Genomic DNA, 23,966 nt, shown 5'->3' with positions numbered 1-23,966 from the left:
GATAACATTTGGGACTTTCTGAGTTTATATTTACATGATATTGTCATCTTAGAGGGCTTCCCTGGTGGGTCAGACTGTAAAGAATCTGCCTGCAATGCAGGAGACCCAGGCTTGATCCTTGGATCAGGAAGATCCCCAGGAGGAGGGAATGGCTACCCACTCCAGCATTCGTGCCTGGGAAATCCCATAAACAGAGGAGCCTAGCGGGCTGCACTCCATGGGGTCACAAAGAATCAGACATAACTGAGTGAGTAACACTTTCACTACTTTTTGGTCTTAGAATCAGTACTGAAATGGGTTAAGATATTTGGGATGTTGGGATAGGGTGGCTATATTCTGCATGTGGGACAGACATGAATCTGGGGGACTCAAAAGGTGGCAGACTCTATTGGGTTGAATGCTGTTCTTTATCACTAGTTCTGTCCAGCTCTTTTGTGACCCCCATGGACTACAGCCCGCCAGACTCCTCTGTCCATGGGATTTTCCAGGCAAGAATATTGGAACGGGTTGCCATTTCCTTCTCAAGGGGATCTTTCCAACCCAGGCATGGAACCTGTGTCTCCTGCACTGGCAAGTTGATTCTTTACCACTGAGCCTCCTTGGAAGCTCCACCGGGTTGAATAATGCTCCCCAAAATTCATGTCTTTCCAGAAGCTCAGAATACAGCCTTATTTGGAAATGAGATAATTGCAAATGAAATTAGTTAAGATGAGGTCTTACAGAACAGAGTGAGCCCTTAAGCCAATATGCCTGGTGTCCCTGTAAGAAGAAAAGAGACATACAAAGGATAATACCTTTGTAGGCATGTGAAGATGGAGGCAGGCATTGGAGTGACACATCCTACAAGCCCAGGGAAGCCAAGATTGTTAGCAACCACCAAAAGTTAAGGGAGAAACAAGAAGCAGACTGTCCCTCAGAGTGCCCAGAAGGAACCAACCCTGCCTACACTTTGCTTACAGGCTTCTGACCTCCAGAACTATGAGAGAAGGAAGTCCTATGGTCTTAAAGTGGTAGTTTGTTATGGCAACCTGAAGAAACTAATCAGGTGGGGACGTCCCTGGTAGCCCAGTGGTTAAGAGGCCAGGCTCCCAATGCAGGGGACTCAGGTTCGATCCCTGGTCAGGAAACTAGATCTGGCATGCTGTAACTAAAGGATCCTGCCTGCTGCAACTAAGACCTGGTGCAGCCAAATAAATAAAATAAATAATTTAAAAAAAAAACTGATACAGGCAACTTGGCCAGTAACACACAGTGGGAAAATGTCACAAAATGGACTGGAACATACTGCTTCTCTTTAGCTGTGTGCCAGTCAAGTCCTGGTTCCACCAGTCACCTGTTAACCTTGGTTAAGTTGCTTAAGTTCTCTGCACCCCAATTCAACCACTTGTAAAAATGTGGATATGTGGAGTCCCCATCTCGTAGAGATGTAAGGATTAAACACAGAAACTTTTAAAATGGTGCCTAATATAGACTCAGTGCTTGGTTTTTGTGGTCACTGTTATCATGCCTCCTTGGGCAGATTTTGAGGCCCATGATAGGAACCTAGAGTCTTGTTTTATTCATGCTGGTGTCCTCGGTGCTTAGCAACAAGCTTGGCACAGGATAAGAACTCAAAAGAGGTGTGTCGAGTTGTATTAGAGTCTGCTAATAATGGTTCTTTTAGTTCCAATGGGTAAGAGAGTGGAGTGAGCCCAAAGTGGGGCTCCCCTCTTGAAGTCAGTCTTCTGGGGGCCACTTCTCTGCAGTTCATGTCAGAGGCAGTGACCCCCGTAGGCCAGGGGGATGGTACATCACCAGCTCGGCAAGACGCTGTTCTCTGCAGAACTGCCCCTACCTAGAGCCCATCATTTCTAATGGACTAAAGGAGCTGGTGCCTTTAAATTCCACAGAAAGGGAAGAAAAAGCACTTTAGTTTCAGTCCGTGTTCTCCATTAGACACCCTTCAGGTGTTAGCAATATTATGCCACAATTTCATTATCCATTAAAGCCAGGTAATAATAAGTACACAAAGGTATTTGGAGCCTATTGATGTTAATGAAAGAGATCAATCTAATTCAGAATGTGTGTGTGGAGAGCTCCTTGGAGATGGAATAGGCCCCAAGGTTAGCTTCTAATTGCCTCCTTGATGATAGACCCCACCAGTACTCAATTTTGCATGACCGTCTTTATGACATAGTTGGAATTTTGACGCCCAGACTCACGCTTCATACAGAAGCCCATTTTCCTCCTCTCCCAAGCCCCTCCCAACATTCCCAATTCAGAAAGAACGGGAAAGTTGCTGCCATTTAAGTAAGATCCTTGCGCAAGAGTGAGAGCTTCTTGGATCTAGACCATGGGTCGAGTTGGTTTAGCAGAAAGTCCATGATTCACCCTGGAGGGTTTCTAGGGGTCCAAATTCTCTCTTTCTCTCTCTCTCTCTGGAGTGACCTGTAGAGCTTGGAAGGATCCTCTATCAAGTTTATGAGCTGCATTCAATTGATATCTCAACAAAATTAATCTACTCTAATCTAGAAAGGAAAATTACATCTGAAAAATAGGATACATGAGGCATATTCCTTTCACAAATGCCGCTCTTCATTTTTCTAGGAGTCTCCTATAGGTCTCCCAATTCCTGCTTGCATGAGCATTTACTCTGTGAGAGGATATCTGGGGTCAGGGCTCACTACAGTTCCCACAACTGTCTGTCAGTTTGCATCCAATGCATGCGTGCTAAGTCACTTCAGTAACGCCCAACTCTTTGCAACCCCATGAACTGTAGTTTGCAGAGTCCTACGTCCAAGGATACTGGAGTGGGTTGCCAGGCCCTCTTCCAGGGGATCTTCCTGACTCAGGGATCAAACTGGCCTCTCTTATGTCTTATGCATTGGCAGATGGCTTCTTTACCACTAGCACCACTTGGGAAGCCCTTGCATCCAATAAGAGTTCTCAAGTATCATTTCTACCTCTTCATACTTCCACCATCATTCTTTAGAAAACAAAAAAGAAACAAAACAGTGCCAGACATGGGCTTCCCAGGTGGCTCAGTGGTAAAGAATCCGCCTGCCAATGCAGGAGACACAGGTTTGATCCCCGGTCTGGGACGATCCCACGTGCCACAGAGTAATGAAGCCCATTCACCACAACTATTGAAACTGTGCTCTAGAGGCGGTGAGCTGCAGCTTTGGAGGCCCAAGCACTCTAGAGCCCGAGCTCCACAAGAGAAGCCACAGCAATGAGAAGCCCGAGCACACACCAACCAGAGAGTAGCAGCCATGCAGCAACGAAGACCCAGCACAGCCATGAATAAATAGATAAAATTACTTTAAAAAAAAGCGCCGAACAGAAATTGAATGCTCATCCTGTTTCTGGGAACCAGTGCCTCCAACAGTGTACTGAAGGAAGCCTCCCCTCCCGTGGCTGCTGGCTCGGGCACCAGGCTGCACACAGCGTCTGTGCCTCTGCTCTGGGCTCCCTGTGGAATGCAGCCTGACTCCAAGGTGTCAGCGGTGCTCTCTGATCAACAATACATGTCCTGGAGCCACAGATAGATTGCGCGTTAGCAGGAACCAACGGGCACCCGAAGCATTTGATTCAGTGTCAGCGGCAGCGTGTACATCAGGCCCAGGCGGAACATGTATTTAAATCTTTGTTCCTCCTTCTGCTGTCACCCTGCTTATTTAACTTACACACAGAGTACATCGTGAGAAACGCTGGGCTGGAAAAAGCACAAGCTGGAATCAAGATTGCCGGGGGAAATATCAATAACTTCAGATATGCAGATGACACCATCCTTATGGCAGAAAGTGAAGAGGGACTAAAAAGCCTCTTGATGAAAGTGAAAGAGGAGAGTGAAAAAGTTGGCTTAAAGCTCAACATTCAGAAAACAAAGATCATGGCATCTGGTCCCATCACTTCATGGCAAATAGATGGAAACAGTGGAAACATTGTCAGACTTTATTTTGGGGGGCTCCAAAATCACTGCAGATGGTGACTGCAGCCATGAAATTAAAAGACGCTTACTCCTTGGAAGAAAAGTTATGACCAACCTAGATAGCATATTCAAAAGCAGGGACATTACTTTATCAACAAAGGTCCATCTAGTCAAGGCTATGGTTTTTCCAGTGGTCATGTATGGATGTGACAGTTGGACTGTGAAGAAGACTGAGCACTGAAGAATTGATGCTTTTGAACTGTGGTGTTGGAGAAGACTCTTGAGAGTCCCTTGGACTGCAAGGAGATCCAACCAGTCCATTCTGAAGGAGATCAACCCTGGGATTTCTTTGGAGGAAATGATGCTAAAGCTGAAACGCCAGTAATTTGGCCACCTCATGTGAAGAGTTGACTCATTGGAAAAGACTCTGATGCTGGGAGGGATTGGGGGCAGGAGGAGAAGGGGACGACAGAGGATGAGATGGCTGGATGGCATCACGGACTCGATGGACGTGAGTCTGAGTGAACTCCAGGAGTTGGTGATGGACAGGGAGGCCTGGCATGCTGCGATTCATGGGGTCGCAAAGAGTCGGACATGAATGAGCAACTGAACTGAACTGAACTCTGCTGTATCTGTCCCCAACCCTGTGCTGGGCAGCCAGGATGGGGACACAGCAGGTGATTAGATTAAGAGGAAGCTGGCCTTTTGCTGTCAGGACCCCGGCCAGTCCAATGTGGGGAGGAAACTGGGCTCTGAATTTCACATCATTGCCTAAAGGTTGTTGAAGGACACCAAGGTGACTTGACTACTCAATTCAGAGTTGGATATCTGGCATGGAGCAACGAAGAGAACATGAGCCATCATTGTGCACATAGTGGGAACAGGGGAGTCGTGGAGGCTGAGAGAGGTCAAGGGGGCGAAGAACTAACCTGGAGAGTCACTCAGTCTACTTTGTCTTCCAGAGTTGCAGAACTGTTCCTGAGTTCGGCTCCCTGCCTCACCAAGCACAATCTGCAACTCTTCTCGGGATTCTGCTCCCAAGGGCCAGGGTGGAAGGCCCCCCCCCCCCACCCACCCAAACAACCCACTGTAGCCCACACGGCAACAGAACCCTGGGGAAAGCTCCCAGAGCAAGAAATCGGTTCACTGCCCTCTCCTGCTGCCCTCAGCGGAAACCCTGAATGGAGAAGAAGCATGGCGGGGAAGACAGCAAAGAAACGCGGACCTGTTCCCTGTGATTCAGGGAAGCTTCTGCTCCCTTTAACAATATTTTATGCCTGTGCTCATCATATTTAAAATGGAGCTAGGACACAGAAAAAATTGACCACTGTTGAGAAGACGATATTTAGGGTAGAGTGTGACATGTAACTACAAATAGCGGCTGCGCTATGGAGAGCTGGGAGTGTGCGCGCGTGCACTCCCACACTCTGGCTTGCCTGCCCCTTCTCCCATCTTTGTCTGTCTCCTCCGTGCAGTGTAGGTAATGGTGTGTGCAGCCTTCTCCGGAGTGCTTGGTAGGTGACTGTGTTCCACCTTGCACGTGCTACTCCCTCACATTTCCCTTTAATGCTCTCCATTATTCGGGCTGCATTAATAATGTTTGCAGGCTGATATCTTTAAAATTAATGAGGTGTTTACTCTGAGCCAAGAAACTCATTGAAATTAAAAAAGCTTTCTTTTCCACTGCCCCCCCTCCCTTTCCCTTGGTAAAAAAGTGGACAAACAAGCCACAATGTAAGCTTTGCTAAAAAACCAAGTAGAAGAGGCAAGGACTCAAGCCCTACCGCAAGGAAGGCATGAATTGGGGTTAGCTGGTGCCCAGCATTATACATCAGTCAGGTTCAAATCACAGCTGTATTTAAGAGGCCTTGTTTTAACAAGTGCTTTACTAGAAAACTGCATACCACATCTTCTAACCAATGGAGGGTTTCTGTGCCCTCAATAATTGCTTATTTCACCACCACCATCCTCCTTAGCAGGTAATTATCCATTGTAACCATAGCACCTTAGCGTAGTCTAATTTTTTCCTTCTTATTCAAAAGGTTTGTTTCTAGGAGAATTCAGCTGTGCTTAATCCTGACCTGTCTGTAGTCTCTAGCTTTTGGTCAGATTACCTGGTCTGAAGGACCCTCCCACCCCCCCAGCTACCACCATCACTAGCTGACTTTGTGCAGAAAAGCAGGGTTGAACACTAATGACAAGTCTACTGGCTGCAGAAACTTGCTGCAGACCACATGTCAGGATGGTTTGTCAGGAGGGAAGGAGGAATGGTGCCCCTGGACTGCAAAGCAGCAGGCTTCACTGTCCTGCTCCCCACTGCCCGCTCCAGGCACCTAGTGGACACATTTCCCTAGGAACAATGCAGCCAAAAGCATTCCTGGTGGCGCATCTGAGAAGCCTGGGTTCTTATCAGGTCCGTGCTGAGCAGTTGTACTTCTCAGATCTGGAAACCACCAATGGTCTCTGAGGATCCTGCTGGTGACAGGTTAGCTAATCCCTCAAGATACATAAGTTAATAATATGATAATTTTATGCATTTGCATCTGGAATAATTAATAATTTACTTAATGTCACACAGGACATTCATATTGAAGAGACATTTTTCTCCTAATTTTGGTTGCTGTGTGTGGGTTTCTTCTTTCTTTCTTTTTCCTTCTCAGTAGCAATTAGAAATGAGAATGTTATATGTGCTTATAAGGCATGAGGACTCCTGCTGCAGTGGCTGGTTCGGGGCTCTGTGTCTGTAAACCATCCTCTTCATGTATGTAACCACTCCAGCAGGAGTCCAGGATCTAAGGCTGAACCTCTGGGCTCAGATGCAAATGGATGTCTGGAGCCATCCGAATCAGCTGTTCTTAGGTGATACGAATGAGAAGATGCAGGAGAGCAGAGATTGCTCAGCCTGATAGGGAAGGTGAAAGACTGCAGAGAAGTGGGCAACAGGGACAGAAAGAAGGGTGGAACCTACATTGAACTGAATCTGTGCAAAATCTCCAGCGCTGTTCTGCAGGATGCGGTAGGTTGAGGACACAGAAAGAAGTTCCCACTCACTGTCATTCAAAAATGCCTTTTGGTCATGTGTAATGTCTTCTGTGCTTCTCAGGAAGGCCAGGTCTACATCTTCCACTGAAAATAACAGAAAAAGTTGATTTCCCATAGAAACAGGCATCAAAGACAACCCACTTTTCTAATTCCCAATTAAAACCCTTCCTTTTAATTCTTGCTCCCACATGGACAGTCTTACTGAGATGGGGTTCAATACACCATTTTGAATTAGGGGTAATGATGAGGAACAAAAACTTTCTGGTCGTGAAAAAAAGCAGCTATGAACTGAGGGTTTGTACTCCATTGTCTGTAGAATGAGAATTCGGTAACGTTCTCAATGGCAATGGAGGCCTAATATTGTGTTTTCAAATCAACAGCAGCAAAGGGCCCTATCTCTGGGCACAATCCTGTGGTTAGTCTGAATTGCACCAGGAGCCAAATAACTGCAAGAAGATTTTAGATTTATAAAAAGTCAGTTATGTGCAAAAATAAAATCAATTGAGAGACCACATAACATAATTTCACCTTTGTGGGTCCACCCAGCACAAGTGCTTTTGCCCACTAGCAGACTACACCTCTCATAACTTACCTGTGTGCAGAATGCTACTGAAGGTTAGGCTGCAATTCTGGACATCAAATGGAAAAGCATATGTTTCCAAATTGCATGCAGAGACCACCTGGATGGGCTTGGAGTGTTTAATGGTCCCAGATGAGTTCACATAGACATAGGGAAGGTCAGGTGATCTTTCAATGTCCACACTGTGTGAAACACAAGAGATCTTGTTGTTACAGAGTGAGCTTTCATCATTTTAATATGTAAACAGAACTGATTATGAGATGGTAGTGACCTATATCATCCCAGACTAGCCCAGAAGTGCAAAGACTGAATCACATTGTCCATGAGACAGTCATCTGGCAAACGTGGGTTCAGCGATGACAGCCTCATGGGCCAACTCACTTGTTACTGTTAAAACACAGATATAATCCATGGGCAACATCAAGCATTAGCAATCAAATCTTTATCTTAAAGGGCTTCCCAGGGGGCACTATGGCAACCCACTCCAGTATTCTTGCTTAGATAATCCCATGTACAGAGGGGCCTGGTGGGCTGCTGTCCATAGGGTCACAGAGTCAGACACGACTGAAGCAACTTAGCATGTATGCATGCATTGGAGAAGGAAATGGCAACCCACTCCAGTACTCTTGCATGGAGAATTCCATGGACAGAGAAGCCTGGTGGGCTACAGTCCACGGGATTGCAAAGAGTTGGACACGACTGAAGCGACTTAGCATGCACGCATACACTCTGTCTTAAATGATGTCAACTCATGGTTTTGATACTGCTAACCTGAATGCTCCCAACAATACAGCTCCTCCTCAAGTTGAGAAACAAAAAATAGTAACAATGTCTGAAAGGAAGCAGCAACTGGCTTGAGTATTCTAAGCAGTCTACACCCCACAGAAACACAACCCAACACACTTACTACTCATTTATGATGATATCAGGGGCCCAGATGGCACTTAGAGGTAGAGAGATCTCTCTAATCTCATCAAACATGCTCGAGTTCCAGGATAAAAACTCATCATCCCAAACCTGTAGCCAAAAAGAAAATGTCACAAAGAGGCAATGTCAGCCCCATCAAAGAACTGAAGAGGAATTTGAATGAATAACTCAATTGATCAGCCTGTTGCTACTATCTGTTAGGGGAAAGGACTTCTCATCCAATTCCTAAAGATGTTTGCCCTAATCAGAAACAACAGCCATATATCTTACTCAGATTCTAATAAATCAGGTCTGCTGCAGATGTAAGGAACTTTAAAAGGAAAGATAATATCTATTCCTGGGACTTCCCTGGCAATCCAGTGGTTAAGACTTAGAGCTTTCACTGCAGAGGGCATGAGTTTGATCCTTGGACAGGGAAATAAAGATTCCACATGCTACATGGTGTAGCCAAAAAAGAAAAGAAAAAAAAGATAATATCTATTCTTTCAAATAATTACATTTTTAAGCAGATCAATTTCAGGAGTCCAGCATGCATAGAAGGAAAAAAAAATCATTTACCTCACGATACCATATGCTTGTCTTTAATTTTTGATTCTGTGTATCCTGCAAAGCAAAGATTAAATACACACCAAATCTTAGAGAGTCAGTAAATCAAAGCCCAATTCAACAGTATGACAATTTAGAGGAAGAAAATTGCATCCAAGTAAATAATGTTGATTTTAAAAACATTACCTTGACTCTTTAAGATCTGAGTATTCCCAGTTATTTATTACATACACCTGTTGCTATAGCTTTACTGCATTATCTATGACAAAATGATGCTTTAACTGCACTTGACATGTTAAATGATTTGCTAATCTCTTTCCTACTTTAATAGTTACTCTGCCATTAATCAGACTAAAAGATGATACATAGTTATAGACAATTCTGGACTAAAAAGATGAGACCAAGCTCTTATCTGTAATTAAGATGTTATTCCTAATCTTTGAATGAGTATTATTAATATTTCAATTGCCATTGGCAGCCTTTCCTGTTGTTACCTTATGTTTGGATTTCTCTGCTTATAAAACAGACTGAATAAGCTTAATCCAAGTGAGGTATACTTTTGATGATATAAATAGATGTGATTTCCCCATTCTGCAATGAATCAGCAATTAAAAAGGCAAAGAGCCCCCCAAAACAAAAAAAATCCTCTTCATTAAATTTTTTTCATATTGAATCTAGTAAAAAAACAAAAACACGCTATAGTTACTATGTTCTTAGGGATTAAAAGAAAAGGAATATTTCATACCACATTCAAACATTAACTCAAAATGGATCATAAACCTAAACGTAAGCGCTAAAACTACAAACTCTTAGAACAAAACATAGGAGTAAATATTCATGACTTTGAATTAGGCAATAATTTCTTAGATAAGACACCATAAGCACAAGCAACAAAAGAAGAAGTAAATGGGGATTCATCAAAATTTAAAACTATTGTGCTTTAAAGTCAAATGACAGGAAGTCGATGACAATCCACAGTGTGGGAGAAAATACTTGCAAATCACATAGCTAGTAAGGGGTTTGTATCTAGAATATATATAGAAATTTTATAGCTCAACAATAAAGATAAGTAATCAAAATTTAAAATGAGCATCAAAGAACATAATATAGTGAGAAGGAAACTCATGGAATGTGAGAAAATATTTGTGAATCATATAGCTGATAAAGGGTTATTATCCCGAATATTAAAGAACTTTTACAACTCACAACCAAAATCCTTATTCAAGAATGGACAAAAGACTTGAACAGACATTTGTCCAAAGTAGATATTCAAATGGCAATAAACACAGGAAAATATGTTCAGCGTCATAGCTATGGACCAAACTGTGTTCTTCCAAAATTCATATATGGCTGTATTTGGAGATAGGACTTTTAGGAAATAACTAAGGTAAAATGAGGTCACAAGGGTGGGTGGCCTTAGAAAAAGAGGAAGAGAGAATGATCTCTTTCTCCATATGAAGACACAGTGAGAAGGCAGCCATCTGCAAGCTGGAAAGACAACTTTTACTAGGAACCAAATTGGCCAGAACTTGAACTTCCCAGATTCCCAAACTGTGAGAAATAAATTTCTGTTGTTTCAGTCACCATGTTTATGATATTTGTTATGGCAGTCAGAGTCAGAGCTGGCTTATATAATCTCTAATCACTAGGGAAATACAAATCAAAACCCACAATGAAATACCATTTCACTCTCATTAGGATGGCTACTTTGTTTTTTAAGCAGAAAATAAGTGTTGGTGAGGATAATTGGAATTCTTGTGCACGATTGTTGGGAACGTCAAATGGTGCAGCTGCTATGGAGAACAGTGTGCCATTCGTAAAACCTTAAAAATAGAACTGCTACATGGTCCAGCAATTCCACTCCTTGGCGTTTACCCCAAAGAATTGGAAACAAGAACTAGGACAGATATTTGCACATCCGTGTTCACAGCAGTATTAGTCACAGTCGCCAAGGGGTGGAAGCAACACAAGTGTCCATCAGTGGAGGGATGAGTGAGCAAATGTAGTACGTACATACAATGCAATATTACTCTGTCTTTAAAAGAAAGGAAATTCTGACACATGCTACACTATGGATGAAACTTGAAGTCTTTATGCTAAGTCACAAAGTAAGCCAGTCACAGAAGGACAAGGTGATTCCAGTATATGCTAAGTCTAGGTACTTAAACCAGTCAAATTCAGAGAGACAGAAAGTAGAATGATGGTTGCCAGGGGCTGGGAAACTGGGAGTTAGTGTTTATTGGGTAGAGTTTCAGTGTTGGAAGATGAAGAGTTCTGGAGATGGACGTGGTGATGATTGCACAATAATGAGCATGTACTTAGTGCCATTGAATTGTACACTTAAAAAGATGGTTAAGATGGTAAATTTTATATTATGTGTATTTTACCACAACAAAAATAAATAATTTAGGGACTTCTCTAGCAGTCTAGTGATTGAGACTCCGAACTTCCAATGCAGGAGGTATGGGTTTGAATGATCAGGGAACTAAGATCCCACATGCTGTGCAGCCAAAAAAATTTTTTAAATGACTACTCAATATTCTGTAATAACCTAAATGGGAAAAGCATCTCAAAAAGAATAGGTATGTATATGTATAACTGAATCGTTTTGCTGTATACCTGAAACGAATACAATATTGTAAATCAACTATATTCCAATACAAATTTGAAAAAAAAATGAGCAAAGGACTTGAATAGATATTTCTCCAAAAGAAATATACAAATGTGGCCAATTAGCACTTGAAAAGATGCTCAACATCATTAGTTATTAGGGAAATGCAAATCAAAACCACAATGAGATACCACTCTACCCCACTAGGATGAATAAAATTAAAATAACAAGTGTTAGGAAGAATGTTGAAAATTGGAGCCTCATACATTGTTAGTGGGATTTAAAGTTGTGCAGCCACTTTGCAAAACAGTATGGTAGTTCCTTAAAATGTTAAATATAGAGTTACCATATGACCTAGCAATTCCACTCCTAAGTGAATAATCAAGAGACTTGAAAACAAGTCCACACACTCAAAAAAACCTATACAAAAAAAAAAACCAACAGCAAACCTGTACAGGAATGTTCACAGCAGTTAAAAAGTAAAAATAAGCCAATGCCCATCAGCTGATGAATGGATAAACAAAATTAGTATATATCCATTCAATAGGATATTTTCCAGCACTAAAAAGTAATGAAATATGATATATGCTACAATATAGATGAACCTTGAAGACATTATGCTAAATGAAAGAATTTAGTCACAAGAGGCCATTTATTGTAAGATACCATTTATATGAAATGTCTAGCTAGGCAGATCTATAGAGCTAAAAATTAGATTAGTGTTTGCCTAGGGCGGGTGGGGATGGGATGCAGGATGTGACTGCTAATGGTATTAAGGCTCTTTTTGAAGTGATAAAATGCTCTGAAATTAGATATTGGTGATGGTTGCACAACTCTGTGAATATACTAAAACCACTGAATTGTATACTTTAAATAGATGAATTTTGTAGTTAGGTTATATATCAATAGAGCTGCCATTTAAAAAATGTATTAATAGAGAAAAAGGAAACCCCTTTTTTGTTGTTGTTTACTTTTTCAAAATTTAAATTTATTTATTTTAATTGGAAGCTAATTACTTTACAATATTGTATTGGTTTTGCCACACATCAACATGAATCTGCCACAGGTGTACACATGTTCCCCATCCTGAACCACCCTCCAGGAGGGAGGAGGGAGGAGCCCTCCCTGTACCATCCCTCTGGGTCATCCCAGTGCACCAGCCCCAAGCATCCTGTATCCTGCATCAAACCTAGACTGGCGATTCGTTTCTTACATGATAATATACGTTTCAATGCCATTCTCCCAAATCATCCCACCCTCTCCATCTCCCACAGAGTCCAAAAGACTATTCTATACATCTGTGTCTCTTTTGCTGTCTCTCATACACGGTTATCGTTACCATCTTTCTAAATTCCATATATATGCATTAGTATACTGTATTGGTGTTTTTCTTTCTGGCTTACTTCACTCTGTTTAATCGGCTCCAGTTTCATCCACCTCATTAGAACTGATTCAAATGTATTCTTTTTAATGGCTGAGTAATATTCCCTTGTGTATATGTACCACAGCTTTCTTATCCATTCATCTGCTGATGGACATCTAGGTTGCTTCCATGTCCTGGCTGTTATAAACAGTGCTGCGATGAACACTGGGGTACATGTGTCTCTTTCAATTCTGGTTTCCTCGGTGTGTATGCCCAGCAGTGGGATTGCTGGGTCATAAGGCAGTTCTATTTCCAGTTTTTTAAGGAATCTCCACACTGTTGAAAACATTTCTAGGGAATGTATAAGTAAGAAGGCTGATACAGACTACAGATAAATCCATTTCTTCCCATGGGCTTCCCTGATAGCTCAGTTGCTAAAGAATCTGCCTGCAATGCAGGAGACCCCAGTTCGATTCCTGGGTCAGGTAGATCCCCTGGAGACGGGATAGGGTACCCATTCCAATATTCTTGGGCTTCCCTTGTGCTGGTAAAGAAGTCGTCTGCAATCCAGAAGACCTGGGTTTGATCCCTGGGTTGGGAAGATCCCCTGGAGAAGGGAAAGGCTACCCTCTCCAGTATTCTGGCCTGGAGAATTCCATGAACTGTATAGTCCATGGGGTCGCAAAGAGTTGGACACAACTGAGCAACTTTTTCACTTTCACAATTCATCATTAAAAGTTGCATTATTCAAAGAGAATAGAGATACAGAAAATCCAAGATGAAAATATGTAAAATAAAATGTGAAACGCTCCTCCTGCTGATTTTGGTTCAAAGGTAAAGAGTCATTTAAGTAACATTTGTACTTCTGTAATATTAAGTATAATATCAGTTTCAGTAAAACAATGGAGCTGGGGAGTTATGGCATGAAAGCAAATAAACAGGTCCATTTTCTTCCCTAGAACAAGATACATTAAATTAATTATCCAGGGAATTATCCAACCACATCAAAGATATATGATGTTTGTGCATAGGGTCAAGACTACCACTGTCCTCAATCCAGGTTGGGTGAGGCTAGGGAGGTGCTACTGCTATTTGCTCTTTGGAGGGGGTGCACCTGGAATTGTATAATACTCAAGACTATACAGGTGTGCACAGGGGGTGGCATAGTTTGAAAGAGAAACAATAAACTTTTAAAGTTCCCCTTTTCTGGAATCAAGAAAGCAAGTTGTTATTGCATAAATATTTTCAGGTACCTTTAGAAAAAAAGGATGGTTCACAAATACAGTAACCCTGTTATAGTTGTTCAACAAAGGCTAGCCTGAGTGTACTTGCTCACAGATTTTTGTGAATCTCAAACAGATACTTGGGAAAAGCAGGTTTTAAAATGGTATACACTTGTCCTTCAGTATCCATGGGGGATTGGCTCCAGAGGCTCCAAAACCTTCTTGGTTACCAAAATCTACAGATACTCAAGTTCCTTATGTATAAAATGGAGAAGTATTTGCATATAAACTACACACATTCTCCTGTATCCTTTATATCATCTCTGTGCTGTAATTGCTTATTTGCTTTGGTTGTGTCTGACTCTTTGAGACCCCATGGGTTGTAGCTCACCAGGCTCCTCTGTCCATGAGATTCTCCAGGCAAGAATACTGGCATGGGTTGCCATGCCTTCCTTCAGCGCATCTTCCTGACCCAGGGACTGAACCCACATCTCTGTGTCTCTTGCTCTGGCAGATGGGTTCTTTACCACTAGCACCACCTGGGAAGCCCAAATCATCTCTAGAATACTCATAATTACCCAATACAATATAAATGCCATGTAAATAGTTGTCAGTGCATGGCAGGCAAATTCAAGTTTTATTTGTTGGAACTTTCTGGAATTTAAAAAAATATGTATATTTTTGGTCTAATGGTTAGGACTCCATGCTTTCACTTTGGAGGACCCACGTTCAATCCCTGTCAGGGAACTAAGATCCCACAAGCTGCTGGGTATGGCTAAATAAATAAATAAATAAAAATACTTTCAATGCAGAGTTGGTTCAATCCACAAATATCTGCAATCTCTAAAGATATGGAGGACTGATTGTACAAAGTGAAAACACTGAATTCACAGCATTTCCCTAAGAAACAGCTTGGAAGAGGGACAGAGGGGACTCCCAGCCAATATCAGCTCTGTGGGGCTCAGGGCAGGGAGCTTACCTGTGGCCAAAGAATCAAAACATAAAACAGGAGCAACATGGAAATAAATTCAATAAAGACTTAAAAAAATAAGACCTCTAGTGAGAGCTCCAGGTTGGGCACACCTCTTTCTTCCAAGTTTCACTGGCTGAGACAGCCTGAGATAGATCATGTCTCACCCATGAAAGCACAAAAAGACTCCATTCTAGGCTTAGTTGCTTCCCAGGTGGCTCAGTGGTAAAGAATCCTCTTGCTAATCCAGGAGACACGTTTGGTCCCTGGGTCGGGAAGATCCCCTGGAGGAGAAAAATGGCAACCCATTCTTGCCAAAGGAGTCTCAAAGAGTTGGACACGACTGAGTGTCTGAGAGTATACAGGCTTAGTTCTAACCAACGAGGGTCTCCTCATCATAGGGAGAAAATGTGCAGAGTGTAGTTTCCATTACCAAATAATACAGCTTTTCACTACTCTCTCCTAACAAATGCACCTTTACATCTACAAAGTGTCCGGACCAGTTTCCTCCCCACTGTGTATCTTGCTGACTCAGTCACGTGGCTGGAGAGGACGGTCTCTATATCCTAATGTTTCCTTTCCACTGTCATTGTATCCAGTTTGGTTCTTATTAACTGCCAGGTTGATGCCTTTGCTTGTTTCTCTCTTCCTGCCCATCCCTTTGTCATGTTACACATAATAATAGTGTTAAGGATTTTTTCCCTAACATCTTAGAGGGGGTATCTGGGAGGACTGGTTATTCAGCCCGAAAGAACACAATGTCAAAAAGAAGTTTGAGGCTAAAACTGCAGTCTTTTTCTTTTTTCTTTTTTTTCTTGTCAAGAGAAACAAGTTTCTCAATGCCAGCTGGTGAACATAATTGGTTCTCTGGTGGCATTATTCACAGCTTTTCCCTCTGTGTATCTCTCTCTTTTTTTTTTTCTTTAGATACCTTCCATCCTGCTTGTTAAAAGCAAAGGATATTTCAGAGAATTGGAATTCATTAGTCTTCCTAACAGAGGGAGTCTATTTAGATCTAAATTGGTGGTTAGCAAATATACAGATAATTCCCGCACATTCTTATTTATCTTTCCCAGTTCTGAAGACTATAGAAACAGATGCCTCAACGTCTGGCTGGGAGGCTCTAGTCAATGGACTGGAATACAAAGGTATCTGTGATTCGGAATTGACAAAACTCAATAGAAACAAATGGAAACTCTTCACTGTTGAGTAGATTATCTCTATAATCAGATTTCCCTAAGGTACTCATAATACCCAGAAATTCTAAGACGAGACTGTAGTCTTTCATGTAAATAAAACAGGAGGCAAAACATTATAATGAAAGCGAGGTGCAGTGATGAAAGCTGGGCTGAAAGCTCTTCACTCTAAACAAAAGTTGCCAGCAGTTCAGCTGCTGGCAGATGCATCCAGCAAGTTATCTATTCACATTGGGAATGTCCTTGTCTGAGCAGAATCTGTGAGCAATTTTCCTCAAGTTCTTCAAACCAGTCATGCCTCTGGAACGAACCTTAGGATCAGCCCACCTGAATGTAATATAGACATTTGCAAAGACTAAGTCATTCATAAAGATTCTAGAATTGAATTCACATATCCTAATTAACTGATCAGGCAAATATCTACACAGCTAGCTTTGAAGGAAGATATGTGTGTGTGTGTGTGTGTGTGTGTGTGTGAAGCCACTTCAGTCATTTCCAACTCTTTGCAACCCTATGGACTGTAGCCCACCAGGCTCCTCTGTCCATGGAATTCTCTAGGCAAGAATACTAGAGTGGGTTGCCATGCCCTTCTCCAAGGGATCTTCCTGACCCAGGGATTGAATTGGCATCTCTTATGTCTCCTGCCTTGGCAGGCAGGCTCTTTACCACTGAGCCACATGGGAAGCCCGAAATAAGATATATTGTCCTGAATATTGTGTTAAATAGGATCATGAGTTTGAAAACCCTTCCCTCCAGTAGCTATTTTTAAATAGTTATTATTATTATTACTGTTGATATAGGTTATGTTTAAATCTTTATTGAATTTGCTACCATATTGCTTCTGTTTTATGTCTTTTTTTGGCCATGAGGCATGTGGATCTTAGCTCCCCCAGGTATTGAACTGGCACCCCCTGCATTGGAAGATGAAGTCTTAACCACTGGATCACCAGGGAAGTCCCTAAAGTAGCTATTAATACATTAGGGTATGAGACATTTTGGGCTGCCAGATGGCTCAGTGGTAAAGCATCCGCTTGCCACGCAGGAAGGAGATGGTGGTTCAATCCCTGGGTTGATAAGATCCCTTGGAGAAGGAAATGGCAACCCACTCTAGTGTTCTTGCCTGGAAAATTCCGTGGACAGAGAAGCCTGGCAGGCTGCAGTTCATGGTGTCGCAAAGAGTTGGACACAACTTAGTGACTAAACAACAGGGGCATAATGTGTCATTTTAACAGTCAACTATGTGCATGAAGAAATATACATACTTCATTGTATTCAAAGGAAGGAGACATTGCTGCCAGATTGGAGAATTGTGTAAAATTTCTTTTAGGAGCTGAGATTTGAGGGCTATAATCTTTTGTAGATAGAGAATGATAAAGAAGACACATTCAGTTGAGGAAACAGCAGAATGAACAGCATACAGGCAGGACCCAAGAAGTTCAGGTTCACTGTAACATTGAGTACACATAGAAGATAAAGTCAAGACAGGATATAGGGATGAAACTAGAGGGATGGAATGTAAGATTTTCCATATTTCAGAAGACAAGTTTTCCATATCCAATAAAATGATATGTCTAACACATTCTTGTAAAAAATAGTATATTTCATAACAGTAGAGTAAAGCATTATCTCTGAAAAAATAATAGTGTTCTCCTTACCTATCATAATGGATATGATTTGTTTTCTCTTATTAGGGTAGGAAGAGTTAGACCAAAAATTCAAATTCGATACCTTCAACTAGTTCAGAAAAGTGAAACATTTTTTTAAAAACCACTATTTCAAAATATATTAATAATTCTCATCTCTTGATGTGACTGTCATGTAAGCAATCTAAAATTGTCAGTTGCCCTGAGGTATTGGGTAGGTAACAAGGAGTGGAGTGGCATGAATTGTATTGTTCTTGAAGCTTTGGCCTACAGGGCATTTCTTTGCACTTATGTGGACAGATTTGGATTTCAGATGTCATGTGGGCAACTAAGCATTGCCAGACCAGAAGCTCCAAGTTCACTGTCATTGATGGAGTGATGCATTAAGTTCTTACAGAGGCCTAGTGTTTTTATAGTTTACAGCAATGATAATCTCAAGCTTTAAGGGTGTCAAATTATTTGGTGAATGTTAACTAATTTGCCCTGGTTTTCAGTAAGTCTTTTGATGATTATTGTTTTTTTGTAATAAAGACTAAACTTCTAAAAAAAAAAAAAACTCCTCAGTTTGATATGATTGTTCCAAGGGAAAATATTAATATAAAGACTTTACTCCTTTCCCTTATCTCCAAATAAGCCTGTAAAAGAAAGTCTGAATAATTCTATTTTACCTTCATCAATATGAAGTCAGAAAGTAGAAGGATGAGGAGAGACCTAGAAACCTGTCTTCGTCTCTTACTCAAAGCTGATGTTATCCCCATGTTGGAGTTTCATGTAACATGGTTCATATCATGTCTTTTTCAAATCATGCTTTTCCCACTGAACAATGTCCAATAAACAATACAGACATAATAACCTACTGACAACTAAATAGCAAGGACTAATGAAATATGCCAAAGCCTTTGACTGTGTGGATCACAATAAACTGTGGAAAATTCTGAAAGAGATGGGAATACCAGAACACCTGACCTGCCTCTTGAGAAACCTATATACAGGTCAGGAAGCAACAGTTAGAACTGGACATGGAAGAACAGACTGGTTCCAAATAGGAAAAGGAGTATGTCGAGGCTGTATATTGTCACTCTGCTTATTTAACTTCTATGCAGAGTACATCATGAGAAACACTGGACTGGAAGAAGCACAAGCTGGAGTCAAGATTGCCGGGAGAAATATCAATAACCTCAGATATGCAGATGACACCGCCCTTATGGCAGAAAGTGAAGAAGAACTAAAGAGCCTCTTGGTGAAAGTGCAAGAGGAGAGTGAAAAAGCTGGCTAAAGCTCAACATTCAGAAAACAAAGATCATGGCATCTGGTCTCATCAGGTCATGGGAAATAGATGGGGTGGGTGACTTTATTTGGGGGGGCTCCAAAATCACTGCAGATGGTGACTGCAGCCATGAAATTAAAAGACGCTTACTCCTTCAAAGGAAAGCTATGACCAACCTAGACAGCATATTGAAAAGCAGAGACATTACTTTGCCAACAAAGGTCCATCTAGTCAAGACTATGGTTTTTCCAGTAGTCATGTATGGATGTGAGAGTTGGACTGTGAAGAAAGCTGAGTGCCGAAGAATTGATGCTTTTGAACTGTGGTGTTGGAGAAGACTCTTGAGAGTCCCTTGGACTGCAAGAACATCCAACCAGTCCATCCTAAAGGAGATCAGTCCTGGGTGTTCATTGGAAGGACTGATGCTAAAGCTGAAACTCCAATACTTTGGCCACCTCATGCGAAGAGTTGACTCATTGGAAAAGACCCTGATGCTGGGAGGGATTGGGGGCAGGAGGAGAAGGGGACAACAGAGGATGAGATGGCTGGATGGCATCATCGACTTGATGGACATGAGTTTGAGTGAAGTCCGGGAGCTGGTGATAGACAGGTGCCGGGAGCCAGGACGGGAGATCCCACCCATGGCAAAGGTCATGTGGAAGAGAACTGTTAAGCAAGGCTTCAGGACTTGAGGGGCTCCCTAGACTGCTCGAGCATCTACCCCCAAACCAGAATCTGTCTGTCTTACTATTTTGTGCCTTTCACCAACTCTCCTGACATTAACAGGGGACTATCCCTGACCATCTTTCTCTGGAGAAAATCAACTTAGGGCTCTAGCTAATAAGTCTCCTGGACATGAGAGGAATATTTCAAATTAAACCCCCTCTGTTAGCATTCTAGCTTGCTTGGCAGGTTTATCCAGACTCTTGCAGCTATGCATATGATTTTACAGCCTCCTAACTGTGAGAGGCACGGGAAGCCTAAAACATAGAGCATTTCAAAGAGTTAAAAGTTATTAGAGTAGTGCTGGTGTAGGATTTCATTATTGGGCCAATGCTTGTTGCTAAGTTCCCATATCTCTTATCCACTGTGCACCTGGGAGTGCATTAGTTAACATAGTTGGAATGTAAGAAAAACAAGTGTAGCCTTGAAATTAACCACATCAGGTCTTTGAGCTAATTGGTTCTTTCTTGTAACTCACTGCACCTTTGCTCTGTGAGAAATGTAACTCTGTTTAGCATTTTCTGAGGCTGACATAGATTAGAAATATAAAGAAAAAACATTTCAAGGGAAAATAAGTTTTCTGGTTGAGCAGCCTTTATCAAAAGAGGGTCATAAAATGTTCACAGGCCTCCAAGGCCAGAATAATGTATACAACATCATTTGTGGGAAAGGTTTGCAGAAAAAATCCTGGTTTCGATAAGGGCAAAACTGCTGGAATGTTTTGGCTGACTCTGTATGACCTTGCATCTTTCATTTCCCTCTATGTAAAAGTTGAGGTAAAAAAGTCCTTTTTGAAAAAAAAAAAAATGGCTCGCTTGAAGAAGCTTAGTCACCCCGTGTCTCTTTTTTTTTTTTCTCTCTTACTTTCTTTTTCAGGCTGATCCCTTGGAGCATGGAGGCTCCCTGCGTTCACTTATCTGCCTGGGTTTCTAAGACCTGAACAGGAAGACGTTCTGCATCTTCACTCCCTCAGGAGACTGGGAGGGCACCTGTGGCCTCCGTGAAAGGGCAAACTCCTTGTCTCGGAGTTTTATTGGCTTTCTATATAAACTAAGGAATATCAGCCTCTTTCTCTCCTCTATTTTCTTATCTACAACATTCTTTCCTTATCTCTCTTTAAATCATCTGCTGACGCCATTTTTCCTTCAGGTTCCCCTGGATCCTGCGGGGGCTGGACCCCGGCAGACAGGGAGGCCTGGTGTGCTGCAATTCATGGGGTCGCAAAGAGTCGGACACGACTGAGTGACTGAACTGAACTGAATATCTCTTAAATGGGTGAAGATGCAGCCCCATAAAACTGTTTCTAAAATTCTAGATCAACATCAAAATAGAAAAGAGATTTAAAGGAGTTTTCTATTGGAGCATTGTGTAAGACTACATTGTGGAGAGTAAGAGTGGGCATTTTCTGCCATTTGATTAAAAAATATTTTGTAGGATCCAGGATATAGTGGTTTTACTAGTGTGAGTGGGAAAGTAAAGCTGGGTAAAGTGAAACTGTTTGCTAAATGGGGGATTTTTTGTGTGTGCTCCATTTAAATGCAACTGCTTATGAGGAACTAATGAGTAGGGGTTTATCTAAGCTAGAGGAAAATTATGCTAACATAACTTACATCAGATAAAAAATAATTTGAACTTTTACTTTAAACTATTTTCCATCAATTTCAATACCTGAATCTCATTCAAAAAATCAGAGTCTGTAATTCATAGCATAGCACTCAAATATTAACATAGAAAACCACCTCCATTAAAATAAATTAAAGAGAAATTATTGAATTATTTTAACAAAGTACATTAAAATAATAACATTGTATTGTAGGATACATTATGTATGCAAATGTAAAGGGAACAGGTATGTGGAATTTTACTGTTGTACATTTTCTATATTTTATATGAATTATACTAACATTAATTCTAAGTACATTATATTAAGTTAATGATGGGTATGGAAACCCCTAAAATAACATCTAAAAATAATACACAGAGGGACTGCAAAAAAGTCAATTTGATTTTAGAGAAACTAAAATCAAATATTTAAAAATATTTAGTTTATCCCAAATAAGGCAGGATAAGAGGAGCAGAAAACAGATGAGACAGCTAGAAAACAAATAGCAAGATAGTATTCATAAATGGATAAAACGCTTCAATTAAAATGCACAGAGTGACAGGTTAAAACAGCAGTACCCGGGAACTCAGCAACAAAAAGGAGTGAACAACTGATACACACAGTGACCTGGATGAACCTGCAGGGAATTATACTGAATGAAAGAGGCAACCTCAAAACATACTATATGGTTCCACTTATATAATAGTCTTCAAATAACACAATTATAAAGATGGAGAAGAGATTTATTGGGTGCCAGGAGTTGTCAGAAGAAAGGATTGTGTCTATAAGTGAGCAGTATCAGGGAACCCTGTGGTGAAGATTGTGTAGATCGACGTGGTGGTAGTGGAGGTTACACAAAGCTACATGTATAATAAAATTACAGAGAAACACACACACAAATACACATACACACAAGTATATGTAATCTAGAGAAATCGGAATAAGCATCAATGTCAATTTTCTAGTATTGCTGCTATACCAAATTTATGCAAGATAAATACAAGGGGCATTGGGTGAAGGGTGAACAGAACCTCTCTACAAATTTACTTGCAACTTCCAATAAATTTATAATTATTTTAAAATAAAAAGTTGGGAAAAAGCAAGACCAAACTACTTGCTCTCTCTAAGAAATGACCTTGAATACAATGCCACAGATACTGAAAATAAAAGGAAGGCAAAATATATACCATGCAAAAAATAAACATAAAAATAACTTTAAGAAAAAAAGTATTACCAGAGGTAAAAAAGGGTATTTCATAATGGTAAAAGATTCTATTTGTCAAGAAGACATATAATCTTAGATGTATATGCATCTAATAACACTACAGAGAAAGAGACAAACCACAATTATAGTTGGGGATTTTTATATACCTCTCCATGAATTAATAGAACAACAACAAAAAAATTGAAGTTGTAAGAATCCTTAGCAATACTATAAACATGTTTATTGAATTTATATTTATAGAACAGTGTACCCTTCTATTCAACATTGTACTAAAGGTTTGAGCCAGTGCAATAAACAATAAAAGAAAAGGTATAAAGACTGGAAAGAAAGAAGTACAACTTTCATTATCTACAGGCAACATGATCTTCTACAGAGGAAATCTGAAAAAATCTACAAAAAGGCTCAAAAATTAATGTAATGGCAGGGTCAAGGCCAATATATATAGATCATTTATATTTTGTATGCTAGCAAGAAACAGAAACCTAAAATTAAAATACCATTTATGATAGCATCAAAAATGTGCATTACTTACAGATTAAATTTACCAAATATGCACAAAACTGAAAAATGCTAAACATTACACAAAGAATTAAAGAACTAAACAAATAGAGAGATACAGTGTTGTCGTGGATTAGAAGTTACAATTTTGACTCTCCTTTAATTGATCTATAGATTTCATGTAACCTCAATAAAAAATATGTCAGTCTTAAAAATATAAATGAGTGAACTAATTCGTAAGTGTGTATGGAAATGTGAAGTACCTTGAAGAGTCAAAACAATTTTAAAACAGAAAATTATGTTTGGAAGACTCACACCACCTGATTTCAAGACTTCTGTAATGTGCAATAATTGACACGATATATTGATGTAAGGAGAAATATATTGACTAGCTGGACAGAAAAGAATCCGGAAATAGACTAAAACTGTACAAAGAACTCTTGCAAGTCAATAATAAGATAATAAACAACCCTATTTTTTTTAAGTAAAAGATTTGAGTGAATACTTCATTTTAAAAGATAGTTGACAAATAAGCACACAGAGAGATGTTCAACATCATTAGTCTTTAGTGAAATGAGTTTAAAACCACATTGAGATACCACCACAAACCTAACAGAATGGTTAACATTTAAAGAGACT

General features: G+C 40.6%; 1 protein-coding gene across 1 annotated transcript in view; it reads right to left on the bottom strand.

Moving 5' to 3' along the window:
- Nucleotides 1–23,966, bottom strand: part of HTR3B (5-hydroxytryptamine receptor 3B) — a 43,355-nt gene that overhangs the window by 6,690 nt on the left and 12,699 nt on the right. The window contains exons 4-7 of the mRNA XM_040257788.1: nt 9,018–9,062; nt 8,440–8,549; nt 7,545–7,714; nt 6,879–7,036 (exon numbers count right to left, since the gene is read on the bottom strand). Of these exons, the coding sequence (XP_040113722.1) occupies nt 6,879–7,036; nt 7,545–7,714; nt 8,440–8,549; nt 9,018–9,062 (483 nt within the window). The remainder of the gene's footprint in view (nt 1–6,878; nt 7,037–7,544; nt 7,715–8,439; nt 8,550–9,017; nt 9,063–23,966) is intronic.

The sequence above is a fragment of the Oryx dammah genome, unplaced genomic scaffold (assembly GCF_014754425.2).
Source record: "Oryx dammah isolate SB20612 unplaced genomic scaffold, SCBI_Odam_1.1 HiC_scaffold_17, whole genome shotgun sequence".
Classification (NCBI taxonomy): domain Eukaryota; kingdom Metazoa; phylum Chordata; class Mammalia; order Artiodactyla; family Bovidae; genus Oryx; species Oryx dammah.
This window is presented reverse-complemented; position numbering and strand designations above follow the sequence as displayed.